General features: G+C 40.5%; 1 protein-coding gene and 1 pseudogene across 1 annotated transcript in view; both read left to right on the top strand.

Annotated features, from left to right (window-relative positions):
• ANKRD11 (ankyrin repeat domain 11) overlaps positions 1-20188 on the top strand; it is a 277569-nt gene that overhangs the window by 245044 nt on the left and 12337 nt on the right. The window contains exon 8 of the mRNA XM_036750516.1: positions 181-6869. Coding sequence (XP_036606411.1) covers positions 181-6869 — 6689 coding nt within the window. The remainder of the gene's footprint in view (positions 1-180; positions 6870-20188) is intronic.
• LOC118845161 lies at positions 19441-19517 on the top strand (annotated as a pseudogene).

The raw sequence follows: 20188 nt of genomic DNA, 5'->3' as shown, positions 1-20188 counted from the left end.
CTCATGTGCATAGGTTACCTGTGGGGGAAGGGGGAGGAGACTTCTTGTTTTCCTTTATTATTATATTGATGCGAGTATTTCAGAAAGGCATGCTTTCCCGTCTTTTTGTGAAGGGAATGAGAGTTCCGTCTTCTGACTCCCCATTCCAATGCTTTTCTTTTCCCTCTTTTTTCCTAACAGAAAGTTCAGAAGAAGAAGATGCCCCATCGTTTGCACCTTCCAGCTCGGTTGATGGCAATAACACGGACTCTGAATTTGAAAAAGGCCTGAAACATAAGGCCAAGAATCAGGAGCCACCAAAAACAGTTACCCCTGTGAAGGACGAATATGAATTTGATGAGGATGATGAGCAAGACCGAGTTCCTCCAGTCGATGATAAGCATTTACTGAAAAAGGATTACAGAAAAGAAACGAAATCAAATAGTTTTATATCTATTCCGAAAATGGAAGTTAAAACATATACTAAAAATAACACAATTGCACCAAAGAAAGCTGCCCATCGCATCCTTTCAGACACCTCAGATGAAGAGGATGCAAGTGTCACTGTGGGCACTGGAGAGAAGCTAAGACTTTCAGCTCATTCTGTATTGCCCAGTAACAAGACACGAGAGTCATCGAACATCAAGCAACAGAAAGAGAAAAATAAAGTTAAAAAGAAGCGGAAGAAAGAGACAAAAGGCAAGGAAGTTCGATTTGGCAAAAAAAATGACAAGTTTTGCTCTTCAGAGTCAGAGAGTGAGAATTTGGAGAGTGATGAGGATGATAGAGACTCTGTTGAAAGTTCTAATTGTATCAAGGACTCCACTATTGTGCTAAAGGAACCCTCACTTTTCAGCTCACTTTCTGCTTCATCTACTTCTTCTCATGGAAGTTTAGCATCCCAGAAACATAACTCGAATCTTGCAGAACAGCACTCCAAGCATTGGAGAACAGATAATTGGAAAACCATTTCTTCTCCAGCTTGGTCAGATGTCAGTTCCTTATCGGACTCTACAAGAACAAGACTGACCAGTGAGTCTGATTATACATCTGAAGACTCCAGCTTGGCATCATTAAAACCAGTTAGGAAGAAACAGGAACACAAAAAGAAAAATACTCCACATAATACCATATCTGAGAAGAAGAACTCATTCCATTCCAATGTGGATGGAGCAATTCCAAAACTAGATAAAGAGGGGAAAGTTGTTAAAAAGCATAAAACAAAACATAAACACAAAAACAAAGAGAAAGGACAGTGTTCAAACAATCAAGATATTAAAATGAAAAGCTTTCCTTACGATTATGAGGACTCTAAGCAAAAGTCAGATAAGGCCTTAATTGTTGATAGTGAAAATCCGATTGAAAATAAATTAAAAGTACTAAAGCATGATAGAGAACATTTCAAGAAAGAAGAGAAAATAATCAAAAATAAGTCTGAGGAAAAGGAATGGTTGTTTAAAGATGACATAATAAAAGTCTCCAAAGAAGAGAAATCACTAAAGAGAGTCAAAGAGGGGAACAAAGAACTCAGTAAAGCTTTCAGAGAGGAGAAAGACCGATCAAGTAAAACTGAAAAGGAGAAATCAGTAAAGGAAAAGTCTCCAAAAGAGGAGAAAATTAGAATTCACAAGGAAGAACGAAAGAAAAAATCAAAAGACAAGCAATCAAAGTCAGAAAAGAAAAATGACATGAAAGAGGAAAAAATTTCCAAATCTGAGAAAGAGAAGAGTTTTAAAGAAGATAAAGAAAAATTTAAAAAAGAAAAAGTGTATAGGGAAGAATCTGGTTTTGATGAATTTTGCAATAAAAGTCAGTTTTTAGAGAATGAAGATACCAAATTCAGCCTTTCTGATGATCAGCAAGAGAGGTGGTTTTCTGATTTATCTGACTCATCATTCGATTTCAAAGGAGAAGATAGTTGGGATTCTCCAGTGACAGACTATAGGGAGATAAAAAATGACTCAGTAGCAAAACTAATCTTGGAAACAGTAAAGGAGGAAACAAAAGAAAAGAAAAGGGATAACAAAAGTAAAGAAAAGAGAGAATATAATGAAAAACGTAATGAAAAAGACTCTTTCTTTAAAAAGAAAGACAGAGACTATTTGGACAAAACATCTGAAAAAAAGAAAGACCTAACTGAGAAACACAAAAGTATTCCCAGTTACTTGTCAGAAAAAGAGAAAAGGAGGAAAGATTCTGCAGATGGTATTAAAGACCGGAAAGAAAAAGATGTGGGTGATAGCTGCAAAGAGAGAAAAGACTCATTTGATAGTTCCAAAGACAGAAAAGATGCCAAGGTTAAACAAGAGGAAACCTACAGAGATGACCTTAAAGAATACAGTTGTGAAAATTTTTTTAAGGACAAATTAGATTCTGAATTTGGAAAAAATCTAGAGACTTGGGAAAGGCATCATTCAGGGAAAGAAAAGGATAAAAAAGACACTACTGATAAGGAGAAAAAAGAGAAGCTGAAATCAGATAAATATAAAGAAAAATCTAAAGAAATAGACAAAGAAAAAAATGAAAAATCTATCCTTGAAAAAAATCAGAAAGACAAAGAATTGGATAAATGTTTTAAAGACAAAAAAGAGACAAAGGAAAAATACAAGGATTTGCACAACAAAGACAAAGAAAGGAAGTCTTCCCTTGATCAAATTAAAGAAAAGAAAGACAAAAGTTTCTCAGGATCCATCTCAGAAGACTTTGCTGAAAAAAGGGATGAAAAAAAGACTAAAGATAAAAGCTGGTACATTGCAGATATTTTCACAGATGAAAGTGAAGATGAGAAAGAGGAGTATAGTACAGGTGGATTCAAAATTGGGGATGCTATTGGCAATGAGGTGCCAAGAGTGGAGAATGTACAAGAAAAAGATGAGGATAAAGAACCTTACACCTCAGAGAAACACCGGAAATATTCTTCAGATAAGCAACACTCTGGAGAAAAGCAGAAAGATAAAGAATCCAAGGAGAAGAAAAAGGAAAAGGGATTAACAGAAGGAGGAAAAGATAAAAAAGAAAAAAACTTTGAAAAACACAAAGAGAAGAAAGATAAAGATTCTATTGAAAAATATAAAGATAGAAAAGATAGAACTTCTGTTGACTCTATCCAAGAAAAGAAAAGTAAACAAAAAATTCCTGAGAAGGTCGAAAGGAAACACTCCACTGATGACAAAGTTAAAAACAAACATAAAGAAAAGCCAGATAAAGAACATTCCAAAGAGAGGAAATCTTCGAAGGGGGGCGATATGGAGAAAAGCTTGTTGGAGAAGTTGGAAGAAGAAGCTCTCAATGAATATAGAGATGACTCCAATGATAAGATAAGTGAACTCTCATCTGACAGCTTTACAGACCGAGGGCAAGATCCGGGCATGAGCAGTCTGCTTGAATCATCATTCACAGAGCCTGCTGAGGATAAATTTAAGGATTCTATTCCCTTTCCTTCCCTACAAGACAAACTGAAAGAAAAGGAGCGACACAGGCATTCCTCATCTTCATCAAAGAAAAGTCATGAAAGGGAAAAAGCCAAGAAAGATAAGTCTGAGAAAAAAGAAAAAAGTGATGATTTTAAGGACAGTAGAAAAGACTCATCCCAGTATGAAAAAGACTTCTCTTTGGATGGTGATGCTTTTGGCATGTCATATAACATGAAAGCAGACGTAGAAGATGAATTAGACAAAACTATTGAATTTTTCTCAACTGAAAAGAAGGACAAAAATGATTCTGAGAGAGAACTTTCCAAGAAATCAGAAAAGGAAAAAGTTTATGCTTCAAATTCCATCAGTATAACTAAAGAGAAGAAGAAAAGAGATAAACATCGAGAAAAATGGAAAGATGAAAAAGAGAAACACAGAGAAAAACACACAGATGGATTTTTTAAGCATCATAAGGATGAACAGAAGTCTGTGACTAAAGAGAAGGACAATCCTCAAGTGAATGCTTTCAAAGATAAATCAAAAGATGAAAGTATAAAGCTTAGTGAAAGCAGATTAAAAGAGAAGGAAAAGTCTGACTCATTGAAGATTAGTAATGGAAATGATAAAATTCCACCATCCAAAGACACAGGAAAGAAGGATACCAGACCCAGAGAAAAACTCTTAGGAGATGGTGACCTGATGATGACAAGTTTTGAGAGAATGCTGTGCCAGAAAGACCTGGAGATAGAGGAGCGTCACAAGAGGCACAAAGAACGGATGAAGCAGATGGAGAAGATGAGACACAGATCTGGGGACCCCAAACTGAAAGACAAAGTGAAGTCCTCAGAGGAGATGAGGAAGAGGAGTCTAGATCTGCCTTCCAAAAAACCACTGGGACTGGATTCTCAGCTTAAAGAGAAAAAGATGAAGGAGTTAGGCCCACTGACTCCTGTGCTGTCAACGGAAAGCAAGCCCCACCCTGCTGTGGGCACTGACTCTAAAGACTGGCTGGCTGGTCCTCACATGAAAGAAATCCTACCTGCTTCCCCACGACCAGACCAGAGTCGTCCCACGGGGGTTCCCGCTCCAGCCTCTGTGGTTTCTTGCCCTAGTTACGAGGAAGTGATGCAGACTCCCAGAACACCATCGTGCAGCAATGAAGATTACACTGATTTGATGTTTGACTGTGCTGATTCTCAGCATTCTATTCCTGTCTCCACCATGTCCATGAATGCATGCTCACCATCCTTTTTTGACAGATATACAAATACTTCCGGTGGGCTTCCTGAAAACCCAAGTCAAACTCCCACAAGGACTCTCCCCACTAACCTTTATCGCTCAATCTCTGTTGATATCAGGAGAACCCCTGAAGAGGAGTTCACTGTTGGGGATAAGTTTTTCAGACAGCAAAGTGTACCTGCTACATCAAATTATGATTCTCCAGTGCAACATTTAATGGAAGAAAAGGTTCCTTTACCATCTGTTCCTGCAGAAAAGTTTCCATGTTTGTCTCCTGGGTACTATTCTCCAGATTATGGGATTCCTTCACCTAAAGTTGAAACATTACATTGTACGTCAGGGGCTATTGGAAATGTTGCCCCATCTCCTGAAAGTGTCTTCTCTGGTTTGCAAGCAAAATCTTCTCCTTCTCATAGAGATGAACTTTTAGCTCCATCTATAGAAAGTGCTCTTCCCCCTGATTTGGGCATCCCATTAGATGCCACAGAAGACCAACAAGCAACTGCTGCTATTATTCCACCAGAGCCTAGTTATCTACAACCAATTGAAGAGGGCCCCTTTAATGCTGTTATTTCAGAAGAGGATAATGCAGATTGGGCAAACCCTTCCAGAAACTCAGAGCAACCCATTACTCAGAGTTTAATTGGAACTTCCTCTGAAACCCCTGTAAATTGGACAGTAGGATCTGAACTTCTGATTAAATCCCCACAGAGATTTCCAGAGTCTCCCAAACCTTTCTGTTCATCAGATCCCATACATCCAGCTCCTGTGCCATTTATACCTTCTGATTCTCCTTATCCAGTTTCTCCTATTTCATACCCCTTGTCCGTGTCTGAACCAGGTCTTAGTGATGTAAAGGAAGTTGCTGAAGAAGCAATTCCAGGAGAAATAACAACGTCAGAGGAACAAACTTCTTACATACCCCCTTCTAGATTAGACTCGTTCTTTACTAACTGTAAGCCTCTTCCGGAAGAAACACCTGAGATTGTTCAAGAATCCACATGCATACCAACGGTAACTCAGGTAGAAGCTCTAGGCTCGCTAGAAAACAACTTTTTAGAAAATAACATTTCTGTCATAAATCAAGAAGAACCAGTGGCATGGCCTGATCCTTTCACAAATGCAGAAGATGATTTAGATCTGGGTCCTTTTTCTTTGCCAGAACTTCCACTTCAAACTAAAGATGTCCCAGATGCTGAAATGACTGAAGCAGAACCTATGAGAGAAGGTCCTGTTGTTGCTTCAGAAAGTACAAATCCTGGAGACCCAGGAGTCTTCAATGGGAACCTTTCTTTATTAGCTGCAGATGAGCAAGAGGAGCTACCTCCTAGCCAGGCAGCCACCCTCCTCCCTGTGGCACCAGGGCCAGAACCCGAGGAGCCAAAGCCAGAAGCCATTTCTGTGGAATCTGCTGCGGAAGCAGCGAGTGTGCCTGAGGAGAAGACTTCAGAACTAGTAGAGTCCCACTCTTTTCAGCCAGTGGCATCTACTGAACTTTCTTCTCAGACAGGTGACCAAGAAAGGGAAACAAATCCTGAAGACTCTTTTGTCTCAAACTGTACATTGGAGAGTTGTGCTGAGAATAATTTGCCCCAGGCAAGTGCCGATGGTGCTGGCACTCAAGAAGACATTGTAGTAAACACTGTCAGTCAGACAGCTTCTTCCCAGGTGGAACCACCCCAAGGCAATGCCCAGCCAGAAACTGTAGAGTCTGTACCCAAACCAGCACCTGAAGTCCCTAAACCTCCCAAAGTAGAAGAAATTCCTCAACGAATCACCAGGAACCGTGCTCAAATGCTAGCCAATCAAAACAAACAGAACACCTCCCCCTCGGAAAAGGAATTTCCACCAGTGTCTACTCCTTCCACAAGAGCAAAGGCACGAGTCACAGAAGAAGAAGATTCTCAAGCCCAGCATCCCCGAAAACGTCGTTTCCAACGCTCCAACCAACAGCTGCAGCAGCAAATTAATACATCTACCCAGCAGACAAGGGAAATGATACAGCAAACATTGGCAGCCATTGTAGATGCTATAAAACTGGATGACATTGAACCTTATCATAGTGATAGGTCAAACCCATATTTTGAATACCTTCAGATCAGAAAAAAGATTGAGGAAAAGCGGAAAATTCTCTGCTACATCACTCCCCAGGCCCCCCAGTGTTATGCGGAATATGTCACTTACACAGGTTCTTACCTGTTGGATGGCAAGCCTCTCAGCAAGCTTCACATTCCAGTGGTAAGTTGCTCCCCGGCATAGAGGTAGCAGCAGCAGCAATTATCACATTGATAACAATAATTTGGCATTTTTATAGCCCTTTAAGGTTTACAAAATACTTTACCAGTGTTTTCTCACTTGATCCTAACAACCCTGTGAGGTGGGTGCTGTTGATATCCCCTTTTTACTGATTAGAAATTAAATCTGAGAAAAGAGGTTCAGTGACTGACCTGGGGTCCCACACTTAGCAAGCGTGTGAGGCAGAATTCAAACTCCTGTCTTCCTGACAGATGTTCCATCCTCTTACCCCTTAGCTGTAGTCAGTACTCCAGGGCTACTGAATCTCTTGAGAATTAGGGAGTAGGAAAGCCATCTGGATGGAGATGTGAAGAGTAGGGTGGATGCTGTAGTTACTTGACCTGTATGAAGTAAAAGTTGACTTCATTGTTCTAGCCTGGATATTCACTGGGTGATGCTTATAGAGTGAGGTGATATTTGCTCCTGTGTGTATTTTTCCCCCCAAAGGTGGTATTATTTTTAGTGTATTAGCTCCTCCCCAGTAGCAAGAACCTGCATGTATTTTTTTTAAAAGCAGCAGATGTTCCCCCATTGTTTAGTCCCTTTCTGTGCTCCTCCCTCTTATGCAAATATGGACATTTAAACCAAGGGCCCACCTTCTATTTGGATTGGATGCACTTACTAGAATTTCTTTTTCTCTTTTTGGGACATTGTGTACCTTTTGCTTAGGAGAGGGAAGATTGGCAGGGTGGGATAGGGAATTTTTCAGAACCACAAAATCAGTCCAGATTCAGACAAGGCTCTTATCACTTGTATAGCATGGAGTGATATTCACATTGATGTTCCTGTAACACACCTAGGTCTTGAGGGGTTTTGGATCATTAAAGAAAGAGTGCATTATATTTGGCATGGTTTTTTTATTGTGTATTTGGTCATGTTCTTAGTCTTTGAAAGTTTGTGATTCATATTCACTGTGGTGACAATTTTCAGTTAATCAGGAAATTTCATTTTACCTGAAAAGACTTCCCTACCCATGCTGAGCAGGTATCAGTTGGTTGCATTTATAGTTTACATTAAAGGTCACAGTTTTTTGTTTTGTTTTTGAGATTAGCTTAAGTCTGTTAGTTTTAGGATAACTGACTTTGGGACTTTCTTCCTAATACTCTGAGATTTTTTTGGATTTTTGTCTCCTAGAATAAGCATTTCTGATTTACCTTAGAAATAGGATTATAACCTACATGTCCCAGAAAAATCACCATATGAGCATCATAACCCTGTGTCTCCTATTAATCCTTCCCTTTCACTATTGTGCTTGCCCCTATAGGATTTCAAAGCTCAAAGGGACTTTAGTTAAGTGTGTTGAACCCAAATAAAAACAGATTCCTGCTGAGGCACATATTGACTTAGGAAAACACAAATCAATATTATCTATATTGCGTTTTTATTTATTTTGTTTAACATTCCCAATTACATTTTCATCTGGTTATAGTCTTAGGGAATTTGACACCTGACCTATTCCAATGAGAGACCTGGGATACAAAGATATTAAATAACTTGTTTACTTGTTCAGTCAATAACAGAGCCTAAATTCACATCCAGCTTTTCTGACTCCACAGTAAATGCTCTTTCTATTTTTCTTGGGGTTTATGGATCTTTAATTACAGAAGCCTAGTTCCTGTCCTTAACTACTTCCATTAGTCAGTCAGTAAACATTTATTTAGTGCCTGAGCACTGGGGATAGAAAGAAAGGCAAAAGATAGTCCCTGCTTTCAAGGAGCTTCCAATTTAATGAGGGAGACAACAATATACCAACAAGCTATATATGGAATAAACAAGAAATAATTAACAGAAGTAAAGCACTGGAATTAAGAGAGGTTGGAGGCTTCCTGTAGAAGGTGGGATTTTAGTTGGGATTTGAAGGAAGCCAGGGAAGGCAGTAGACAGAGATGAGGAGGAAGAACTTTCCACAAATGGAAGACAGCCCAAGAAAATGCCAAGAGATGAAGGATCTTGTTTGTCAATGTCCAGGAGTCCAGGATCACTGCATCAGAAAGGCTATGGTGAAGAGTAAAGAGAAACGGAGCATTTGTATTCAGTCCTGGAGGCAGTAGGTTTTACCGGAGTTTATTGAATAAGGGTGTAACATGAATGGACCTACGCTTTAGGAAAATCACTTTGGTGGCAGAGTGGAGGATGGATTGGAGTGGGGAGAGACTTGAGGCAGGGAGACCCACCAGCAACTATTGCAGTCATGGAAGCATGAGGGGATGAGGGCATGCACTAGAGTGGGGGCCCTGTCAGAAGGGGGAAGATTTGAGGGGAAATGGACAGGCCTTGGCTACAGATTGGATATGGGGCATGAGAAATAATGAGGGAGAACTCAAGAAGGCTTGCTTATTTTAATATCACATTTAGATTTCAATCCTGACAGACCAGGGGAATGGTGTTGCCTGTGACAATAATAGTGAAGTAAGGAGGTACTATTTAGAGCAGAAGGCAGAGGAGTTTAGTTTTTAACGTGTTGCATTTAAGATACCTGAAAGGCATTTGGAGATACAAGACTGGAGGTCAACAGAGAGATTAAGGCTGGATAGGTAGATTTGGGACTCATCCACATAGAGGTAATTAAATCTATAGGAACTGATGATATCATCAGGTGGAGTATAGAGTGAGAAGAGAAGAGGGCCCAGGACAGGGACCTAGTGGGACACCTACAGTTAGAGGGTATGACCTGGATGAGAATCCAGCAAAGGATACTGAGGAGTGGTCAGAGAGGACGGGGAGAACCAGGAGAGAGAGGTGTCCTGAAAACCTACAGAGAACAGAGTATTGAGGAAAAGAAGAGGATTGACAGTGTCAGAGGCTGTAGAGGCCAAAGAGTTCAAGACAATTAAGTATTGAGATAAACAGGCCGTTGGACTTGGCAGTTAGAAGATCCTTTGTAACTTTAGAAAGAGTAAATATGGTAGAATGAAGAGATCAAAAGCCAGATTATAAGGATTAAGAAGAGAGGAAGTAGAGGCATCTATTGTAAATGGCCTTCTCAACAGGTTTTACCACAAAGGGAGTGATGGTCAGTGGGGATGGAAGAATCCATTGAGGATTTTTTGAGAATAGAGGAGAGTTGGGCATATTTGTAAGCAGTACGGAAGGAGCCAGTAGATTTGTTGGTTTTCTTTGTTTGTTTGTTTGTTTTTGGGTTTTTTTTGTCATTTTCAGTTAGGTCCAATTCTACCTGACCTCTTTTTGGGGTTTTCTTGGCAGAGATACTTGAGTGGTTTGCCTTTTTATTCTACAGCTCATTTTACCAATGAAGAAACTGAGGCAAACAAGGTTAGGTGATTTGCCTAGAGTCACACAGCTAGTAAGTATCTGAGGCTAGATTTGAACTTGGGTCTTCCTGACTCCAGGCCTGTCACTCTATCCACTATGCCTCTTACCTGTCCTGAGCTCGTATATAGGGAGAAACTGACGATAAATGAGAGAGTAGGGATGACTGGGGTGGGGTGGGGGGCAGGCAGGCATTCTGTTTGAGACAAGATGGAATGGGGTCATTTGTGTGTATAGAGGGGTTCTCCTTGGCAAGGAGAAGGACCACTTCATTATGTGAGACTGGGTAAAGAAGATGGTAGCATGAGGTATCTGGGTGATATTTGAGAAGGGAGGGAGAAGAGGGCCTCATTTTTTTCTCAAATATTATGCAAGATTCTCAGCTGAGAGATTGGGGAGTGGGGAATCTGTAGGAGGTTTGAGGATGGAGGAAAAGGATCTCTGTAGAGAGTAGGATAGTGAATTGGCAGGGGACATGTAGAAGGATTGCCCAGCTACATTGAGGGCCCTGTTGAGGTTTTGTAACATAAATTTGTAGTGGACCCAGTTAGAATGATTGCATGATCTTCTCCACTTTATTCAGCAGCACATGTATAGAGGCCAAGTTAGCAGTGGTGGGAGTGTGATCCAAGGCTGAGGCTTGGGTAGGGTACAATATGATGAGGGAGTCAGGGATTCAAGAAAAGATGATAGAGTTGAACCAGAGGGTCAAGATGGGGAAAAGAGGAGAGAATATCTACTGTAGGGTTGACCTGGGAGAGAACTGACGGGTTGGAGGTCATCATTGTGGATGAAGAATAGGGTTTGGTATAGGAAAAGAGAAGGAGAGATGGAAAGCTAATGGTTAGAAAAGGAGATTTCAAAGTTCTTGAACATGGAGGGGATCCATGTCAGTGCATGTCAATGGTGGCAAGATCGAAGGGTATGAGCATCTTTGTTATGTGGCTTAGGTGTGGTGGAGGAAGTAGATCATGGGAACTGGGTGGTTAGGTTGAGGAATTGAGTAAGTTAGGGTGTTTGAGGGACAGTCACTATGTGTATTGAAGTCCCCTGGTAAGAAGGTAGGAGTTGAGGAGGAGAAAAAATATTGAGAGTTATGAACTAAACTTACTGAAGAAGGGGAGGTCTGTGGACAACAAATACCAGGCTTTTGATTAGATGGAAGATGTGGATTGTATGGACCTCAAAGAAGGGTGAATTTTTGACAACACTACTCCTCAGTTCCCGAGTACTTAAAAGTCCTTGGCAAATCTCAGAGAGTTGAGAATTTGGCTCTAGAGGTGGTTCTGTGGGACGCTACATACAGATTCTTTTCTCTAATGCGGGGGTAATAACCCATCTGCAGCATGCACTTCCCCCATCTGCTATGAAGATTCAGTGAGCTACCACATGGCAAAATGCTGTCCAGTGTTCACTCAGTGACCTGGGACTGGGTGATTGAGTCATGAACGTAATCATTCTAAAACTTTCTTGTAGCTTTTTTTTTTTAAAGACATCAGTACTTACTCTTTACTTATTAAATATATAGAATCGCTTTTTGGTAAGTTGGCCTACCTTTGAAAATCTTAATTGCAGCATGATCATTATATATTTTAAGGGGATCAGAAGGTGAAATGTTCATGTCAGGTTTCTAAAGCTTTAGATAATAAAATTTTTTGCAGTATGTGAATCTAATGTGCTGTCAGCCACAGTGAAGCTGGAAAAAAAAGAAAAAAATTAATGAATCTGTCATCATCTGCAGAGCTCCTCAAAAATTTTTCATTAGCAGTTCACTCAGTTTGCCTTTATCTATGATCTTGGGTGAAATTCTCTTTACAACTGGTCCTTATAAACCACCCTGTCATTTGTTATGAAAAGGGAACTCAAAAGTCAGCTTATCATATTCTGCCTTCTCAAGCAATTTGAGAAGCAGGTTGAGGATCGTCATGGAACCCTCACCCAGTGGGAAGAGGTATGTCCTCCCTGAATATTGATATTCTCAATGGAAAAGGGTGGGTGGGCATGTGCCATCCATTTGCATATGTACAAAATTCCTCTTAGTGGTAAAGGAGTTTGCTAATTTTAGCATTATACTTCATCATCAGATCATGGAATCTTGGAGTTTAGAAGAGCCTTCCAGAGCCATCTGGTATAACACAGAACTAAAACATGAATCCTTTTTACATGTCTGCTTAAAGGCTGCCAGTGACGGGGAACTCAGAATCTCATGAGCCACCCCATCCTATTTCTGGGTAGCTCTCATTGTTAGAAGGTTTTGTATTTATCGAACCAAGATTTGCCTCCATGAATGAAACTTTGTGTTCCTTGGTCCTAGTTCTGTCTGTCATCTAGTCCAGATATTTGAAGGTGGTGATCATTGTCCCCTGTGCTTTACAACAGATGTGTCTTAATTATCCTGCTGTGTCTGTAGAGTTCTGGGCTGGGCCCCTGGGGACATAAAGCTGACAGAAGGTAAAGTCCTTTCCCTAATGGACGTCCTTTCTTTTGGTTGCACATGCCCAGCTCTGTTAGCTGATCTTCATATGGCCTGTTTTTGTTCCCTATCACCAGTCTTGGTCACCTTTTTCTGTAGATGCACCATCCTGTCAATATCTTTCCTGAAAAACACCTCCCAGAACTTGATGCTACATTGCAGACATGGCATGGCCAAGGCAGTGTAGACTTTCTGTTTCTCTTAAGAAAGCTTTGCTGGCTTTCTTAGCTGTTGGATATCGCTTTACTTACTCATATAGAGCTTTCAGGACACTAAAACCATCAAGTTATCTTTTTTGTTTTTTCTTATTAAATACTTTCTGGCCACATCATCCCCATCCTGTGCTTTATGTAGATGATTTTTAAAAGTAGAAACACATGACTTAAAATTTAGTAGGAATAAATTTTATCTTAGTATCACCCTTAGTTCTACCCTGCTAAGAATTTCTTTTGGTTCCATTTCTGATATCTAATAAACTGTTCTTCCCAGTTTTTTTCACCTGTAAATTTAATATTACCTCTCATATTTCATCCAGTTGACTGATAAAAAACATTCAGTATAACAACAGGGTCAAGGTCGAAAATCTCCGCTAGAGATCCTCTCTCAGGGTGTCATGAAGCCATTAAAATACCTCACTCTTTGGGGCCAGCCAGTTAACCAGGTTCAATTCTTTGCTGAAATTAATCATTTGAGCACTTCAGTTCAGGGATTAGAGGTCTACAATACTTCCTGGTTGACCTGCCTCAATCTAGTAACCTTCTTCAAAAAGAAAATAAGATTAGTCTGATCTTAACTCATAGAGAACATTTCTTCCTTTGCCTGCTTTCACAAACAGTTCCTTTAATCATCTGTTCTAAAATTATGCCAGGAGTGAACATAAGCTCATTGGCCTGCACTTTGAATGAGCCTTCTTTTTTTTAAAAATCAGCACATTTGTGAGTTTCCACTCCCTTGAGATAATTTCTCATTTTCTCTGTCTCCTTGTCCCCCATAGATTACCAGCAACAGCTACCCTCACAACTTTGTTTCAGTACCCCAGTAAGTATTTATCATGGCCCTAAGCACCAAATGTTCTCTTTCACTCTCAGTACAGTACCTGGCACGTAGTTGGTAGGTAGGCACTCAGATGTCTCATAATTGATCTTGAGTTTCAGTCATTCTCCCTGGTAGAGAAAACAGAATTGGCATCAAGGTGGAACAGGTTTGCTTGCTTTCTCTTCTCTATTATCACTGTCCTACCCATCTAATGCGACATTCCAGTCCCTTCTCCTTGCTCTTGCCCTAATATAATTTAAAAAGACCCTTTTGTCTACAGCAAATCAGTTCATTCTGGACTTTAACCTTTGAAACGTGATTGTTACAAGACCAGGTTACACTTTTATATTTGTCCTCTGTTTCATGCCCTCAGTTCCAATCTTTACAGGATCACAGCATTTTATATATCTTTATTTTTTTAACAGTTCCCTCTTATCTTCCTTAATAGAATCACTTGGAATTGTGTCATCAGACTCCTTTTTAAATGCCTCCTGTTCCTCAAGGCACCTTCCCTTTTAGAATGCTATGAAATACCATAGCCTATTTTAACTTTTGTGTTCTTAAGGGTATCACTTTAAGGCTTGATTATCCTAATAGCAAAACATGTTTATGTAGCATATCAGAACACCAGTTCCAGCAAACACTGTAACTTGCTAATGGCCCGAGCATCAAGGTCAAAGCCCCTTTAAAAAGTAGCTTAGAACTGATCCAAGTTCATCTAGGAATGTTTGAGTCTTGCCTCAGTGTAACTGGGAGGTTTGGTACCAATTTTGACCCATTCTTTTCCATATTCCTCAAGATAAACATGAAGGGTAATAGTGAGGGATATTTCCACCTAAAGGTGTTAACTGGTTCCATAAAAAAATTATTCTCTTCCACAATTTTGAAAGTGGATTTCATTTCCCTTCTTTGAATATCCAGATAATATTATTTGTCCTTCAGTCCTTTTATAAACCTTCAATATTACACAGTCAGCAAGCATTTATTAAGCACTATGTGACAGGAACTGTACTAAGTTTTGAGATATAAATCAGTTTTGCAATGGTCTTCACACTCAGGGAGTGACAACTTGAAAATAATTAGGAAAGTGGATAATCTATGGAGTAGAGAGAGGGTGGGATTTGATCTTCATCTGGAAAGGAGCCAGGAAAACTTAAGAAGTGGAGGTGAGAGGGCAGAACACTGTAAGCAGAAGAGGCCTTCAAAGGCACAGACTAGACGGCCTCAGGTTTGAGGAATTGCTGGTATCTGGGTCAGAGTGATTGTAAGGTGTGAGATAGTTGGAAATCTAGGCAGGGATCTTACTGAGAAAAGCTTTCAGATGCCAAGCAGAGGACTTTCTGTCTGATTTTAGAGTTGATAGGGAGCCAAGATAATGTGATTGCATCTGTGCTTTAGGAAAATCACCTTGGCAGTCAAAGTAGATGGTGTTTTGCATTGGGAACACACTTGAGGCAGGCAAACCAAGTAGCTAGAAAATTACTGCAATAGTCCAAGTGAAAGTTGATAAGGACTTCAGCTAGAGTTGTGTCTGAATGAGTGGAGGGAATGAAGGAAGGATTTGTTAAAACAACTACACTGTGCTATGCCCTTTACAAATATTATCTCATTTGATACAATGACCTTGGGAGATAGATGGTATTACTATCCCCTTTTCAGATGAGGAAACTGAGGCACACAGAGGTTAAGTGACTTGCCAAGGGTCACGCAGCTCCTTAGTGTCTGGGGCCAGATTCTTGTCTCAAGGGCCAGGGCTCTCTCTGCTTCACTACCAAATGCCTCTAATGATATGGAAGTGCTTAGCACAGTGTCAGGCACTTAACAGCTGCTTAGTCAGTGCTTGTTTCCTTCCTGGAAGGGGTGGGGGTGGGGGGGTGTTGATGGCATTAAAGTGGAGATCTTGGGAGGGTTGAGTTGAAGGGAATGGGAATAAAGGAGCAGTCAAATACAAAAGATGTAAAGATAGAAATGACAGAGTTTGGAAATATGGAGTGAAAGTAAGAAGTCAAATGACACTGAGATTGTATAGTATTGCTCTTTGATAGCGATAGAAATTGGAAAAAAGGGAGGATTTGTTGGTGAAGAGGAATTCTGTTTTGGGCACGTCGAATTTGAGATTCCTCTGTGTTACGCAGTGCAAGATGTCCAGTAGGTGCTTTGTGGTGTGGAACTGGAGGGCAGGAGAGAGATTCAGGTCCAACATAGAAATCTGGTGATCATTTGCATGGAGATAATTGGACACCTCAGAGATGATGAGATAACCAAATGAAATAATATTGACTTGAAGAGGGGCTAGGGCAGTACCTTGAACACTGACAGTCAGTGGCTATGACATGGATGAAAAATCTGCAAAGAAAACTGGAAAAGCAGGAGAAGGTGGTGAGTGGTGTCAGATACTGCAGAGATATTAAGAAGGATGACACCATTCAATCTGTCAATCAAGAGATTGTTGGTAACTTTGGAGATGGAAGTTTTAGGTGAATGATGAGGCCAGAAGCTAGATGGTAAGGGTTTAGACTTTAGTGAGAGGAGAAGTGGGGATGCAATGAATGTGGGTGGCTTTCTAAGAAGATAAGGCATGAAGGGATGGAGAAATGGAGGATTAGGCCCTAGTCTACATGAATTCATTCTTCAGTGGTTAACACCCCCTTCATCATACTCCCCCATCCCAGTGATGCTGAACCTCCCCCTTCTCAGTCACCACCGCCATCTCTCTCAGCTCAGTCTCCCCAGCATCCCACCCCTTTCAGGACGGGGGCGTAGATTTGTTCAGCACCTATCATGTGCGGGCAGCATGCCAAGTGTTTTACAAATATTTCATTTGATCTTCCCAACAGCCTGGGACAGAGGTGCTATTATTGCCCTCATTTGGCACTGAATCAAAATTCTCTTGGCTGTTATCTGCTGACAGCTGATGGTGGGGGTCCTCTGAGCCTCTTTACAGTTTATCTGGTGATCTCATGAACTCCCATGGTTTCAGCCGTTACCTCTATTCAGATAATCCTCCTCCATCCAGCTCTGACCTCTCTCCTGACCGCCAGTCCCCCATAGACCTCTTAAACTCAGCACATCCTGAAAAACTTAAAACTTAAACTCATCAGCCCGGAACTGAACCCATCATCCTCCTCTCCTCTGCCCGTGCACGCCCCCACCCCCGCCCCAAACCTTATCTACTTTCTAGCTTGCCTTTTACTGTCTAGGGTACTGCCATCTTCCCAGGCTCCCAAACTAGGACTCCACTCTCTCTGCCCTATATCCAGTCAGCTGCCATGCCATGTCATTTTGCCTTCCTCTCATCTCATATGCATCCTTCTCTCCTTTGACACTCCCACCACCCTGGTACAGCTGCTCCCATTATCATCTCATGCCTGGGATCTCCCCTCCAGTCCATCTTCCGCCCACCTATCAAATGAATCTTTCTAAAATGCAAGTTCTTTTGTTTGTTCTTTCTCTCATTTGCACATGTGCCCGCGCACACACACACTCTCTCACTATAAAATCCTGACGTTAAAGGCCTTTATAACCTGATTCTTTCCTCCATTTCCTTCCTTACCCTACTCCCTTCCACATATTCTACAATCTCTTTACATTCACCTCTTTTCTATTCACACAAGATACCTCTTGACTATAGTCATTTTCACTGGCCATCCCCGATGTTTGGACTTTTCTCCTCCCTTTTGGCTACCTTCTGGCTTCCCTGGCTGCTTTCAAGACTCAGGTAAAGTCCCACCTTCTACAAGAAGCCTTTCCCAACCCTCCTTAATCTTAATCACTCTGGGATTATCTCCATTTTTGCCTTGCATATATCATTTGTATATATAGCTATCCTTTCCATGTTGCAGCTTTCCCCATCACTGTTTCAATACATCACAGGTTGGCATAAGAAATTAAATGGGAATTTTTGGGGAGTTTTGAAAAGCTGCAGACAACACTCAAAGGCTAGCAGACAGTGCAGAAAATTTAGAAACTGAGAAATGCATAAAATATATGTATAGTATTGTATAATATCAACCCAAATTTTACAGTAAGGTGCCGTAAACATCCCGTAAAAGAAAAAGAAAAAATTCAGACTTCTCTGGTACAAAGGGAGGGCCAAAAAATTTTATTTGGATTTTTCCAGATCACAAGGGCACTGTGCCCCTAACTCCCTTGATGTGGAAAGGATAACTGTCATTGATTGCATGTGGTGGTCCTCAGTAGACTCTGAGCTCCTTCAGAACAGAGACTTTTTTCTCTTTCTTTGAACCCCTAATACTTAGCACAGTGCCTGGCACTCTGGGTGCTTAATATGTGCTTGCTGCCTTGATGATAGCTTTCAGGGATATTAGGCTCCAGGGAGGGATTTTGAGGGTGGGGGAAGACAGGGACATGTTTTTAGGTTGCATAAAAGGAGCAAGTAGATAAGAGATTGAATCTAAGAATATTGGGGTGTGAGAGGAGGTGATCTGCTAAAGAAGATGGCAGGAGATGGGATCCAGGGCGCATGTCAAAGGATTGGCCTTGGCATGGAAAACTGCCTTTTCATGTGAGACAAGAGTGAAGGAGGAGATAGTGAGGGGAAATATCTTAATTTACATGAGATAAGAATGAAGAGGGAAAGAGGTAATCTCATCAACTTACCTTTTTTTTTTTTCCCCTGAGGTCGTCAGCTGAGAGAATAGGGAAAGGAAGCCTGGAAGAGAGATGAGAATGTTTGGCACAGCTGGTATGGAGAGTGGGCTAGTGATTCAGTTAGGGGAGAAATAAAATGTTTGCCTTGCTGCAGTAAGGGATCAGCTGAGGTGAGAGATGACACATGTAATGCCCCCAGTCAGGTGGTGAGAGTAATCTAGGGTTGAGGTTTGGCAAGGCATGATTGGATCAGAGGATAGTGTAGGGTTAAGTTGTTTCACCAACAGGTTGAGATGGAGAAGGGAGGAGAATGTAGCCAGTGCAGGGCAGATAAAAGAACAGGAGGGTGAACAGAATGGAGGTCATGATGAGGACAAAGAATAGGGTTAGGAGTTACAAAGAAAGATGGAATAATAAATGATTATTATCCAGTAAAGGAATACCAGGGTTCATTAAGTAGAGCAGTTAGGAGTGATAATACGGTGAATGGTATGACTATTTTTGTGTGTATAGCTGAGGTGGATGGAGGAAGTGGGAAGTTGTTTGAAGAAGGATCCATACATATGTTCAATTTTTCAGAGATCCCTAGCAATGGCTCTGTAATTAGATATGCCTTTTTTGTTTACCTCAGCCTGATGATTTGAACTCAACAAGATTAACTAGCTATCCTGTTCTATTTAGAATTAGGTCTTTATTGAGCTATTCTTGTTTGGCATTTTCTAGTCCAAAGGTCACTCTGTTTGGCAGAGGGAATAAAGGTAAAATAAGAAGTCGAGAATTTCTCTCTACCTTCTTATACTATCCACCCTCAGCAGCTATCTTCTTTCTTCTTTGATTCTCCTCTTTTATCCAATATTTTAAAATATATTTTTATTTGTTTCATTACATATTTTCCAACTGCATGTTAAAAATTTAATATTCATTTAAAAAAATGAGTTACAAATTCTCTCCCTCTTGCTCTTTTCTACCTCTTGAGAAGGCAAGTAATATGATAGCAGTTGATACATGTGAAGTCATACAATATGTATTTCCTTATTAGCCATGTCACAAAAGAAAACACACACAAGAAAAATAAAAGGAAGTAAAAAACAGTATGCTTCAGTCTGAACTAAGAGTTCATCAGTTGTGCTTGCTTCGGCAGCACATATACTAAAACTGGAACGATACAGAGAAGATTAGCATGTGAAGCGTTCCATTTTTTTTTCCTCTCTTTTGTTTTTGTTTCTCTTTTTTGGGGGATTTTGCTTCTTCTTTCTCGTGATTCATTCCATTGGTAATAATTCTTCTTTACAACTTGACTACTGTGTAAATAAGTTCATTGTGAAGTTATATGTAGAAGATATATTGGATTCCATGCCATCTTGGGGAAGGGGCAGGGGGAAGAAAATCTGGAACTCAGGATCATGCGGAACTGAGTGTTGTAAACTAAAAATAAAAAATCTTAATTAAAAAAAAAAGTTCATCAGTTCTCTCTCTGGAGATGGATAGGTTTTTTCATCATGGGTCCTTTGGAGTTGTCCTGGATCATTGTATTGATCTGAGTAGCTAAATCTTTTGCAGTTGATTATCCTTACAATATTGCTGTTACTGTGTACGGTGTTTTTCTGATTCTGCGCACTTCACTTTGCATCAGTTCATATGTCTTCTAAAGTTTTCTGAAACCACCCTGCTTGTCCTTTCTTAGATAGCACAATAGTATTCCATCACAATCATATACCACAACTTGTTGTTCACCAATTGATGAGCATCCCCTCAATTTCCAATTCTTTGCTACCACAAGAAGACCTGCTGTAAATATTTTTGTACATAGATGTCCTTTTCCATTTTCTTTGATCTCTTTGGTATAGCTGGATCAAAGGGCAGGCACAGTTTT

This window comes from Trichosurus vulpecula, chromosome 3, assembly GCF_011100635.1.
Source record: "Trichosurus vulpecula isolate mTriVul1 chromosome 3, mTriVul1.pri, whole genome shotgun sequence".
In the NCBI taxonomy this organism is placed as follows: domain Eukaryota; kingdom Metazoa; phylum Chordata; class Mammalia; order Diprotodontia; family Phalangeridae; genus Trichosurus; species Trichosurus vulpecula.
This window is presented reverse-complemented; position numbering and strand designations above follow the sequence as displayed.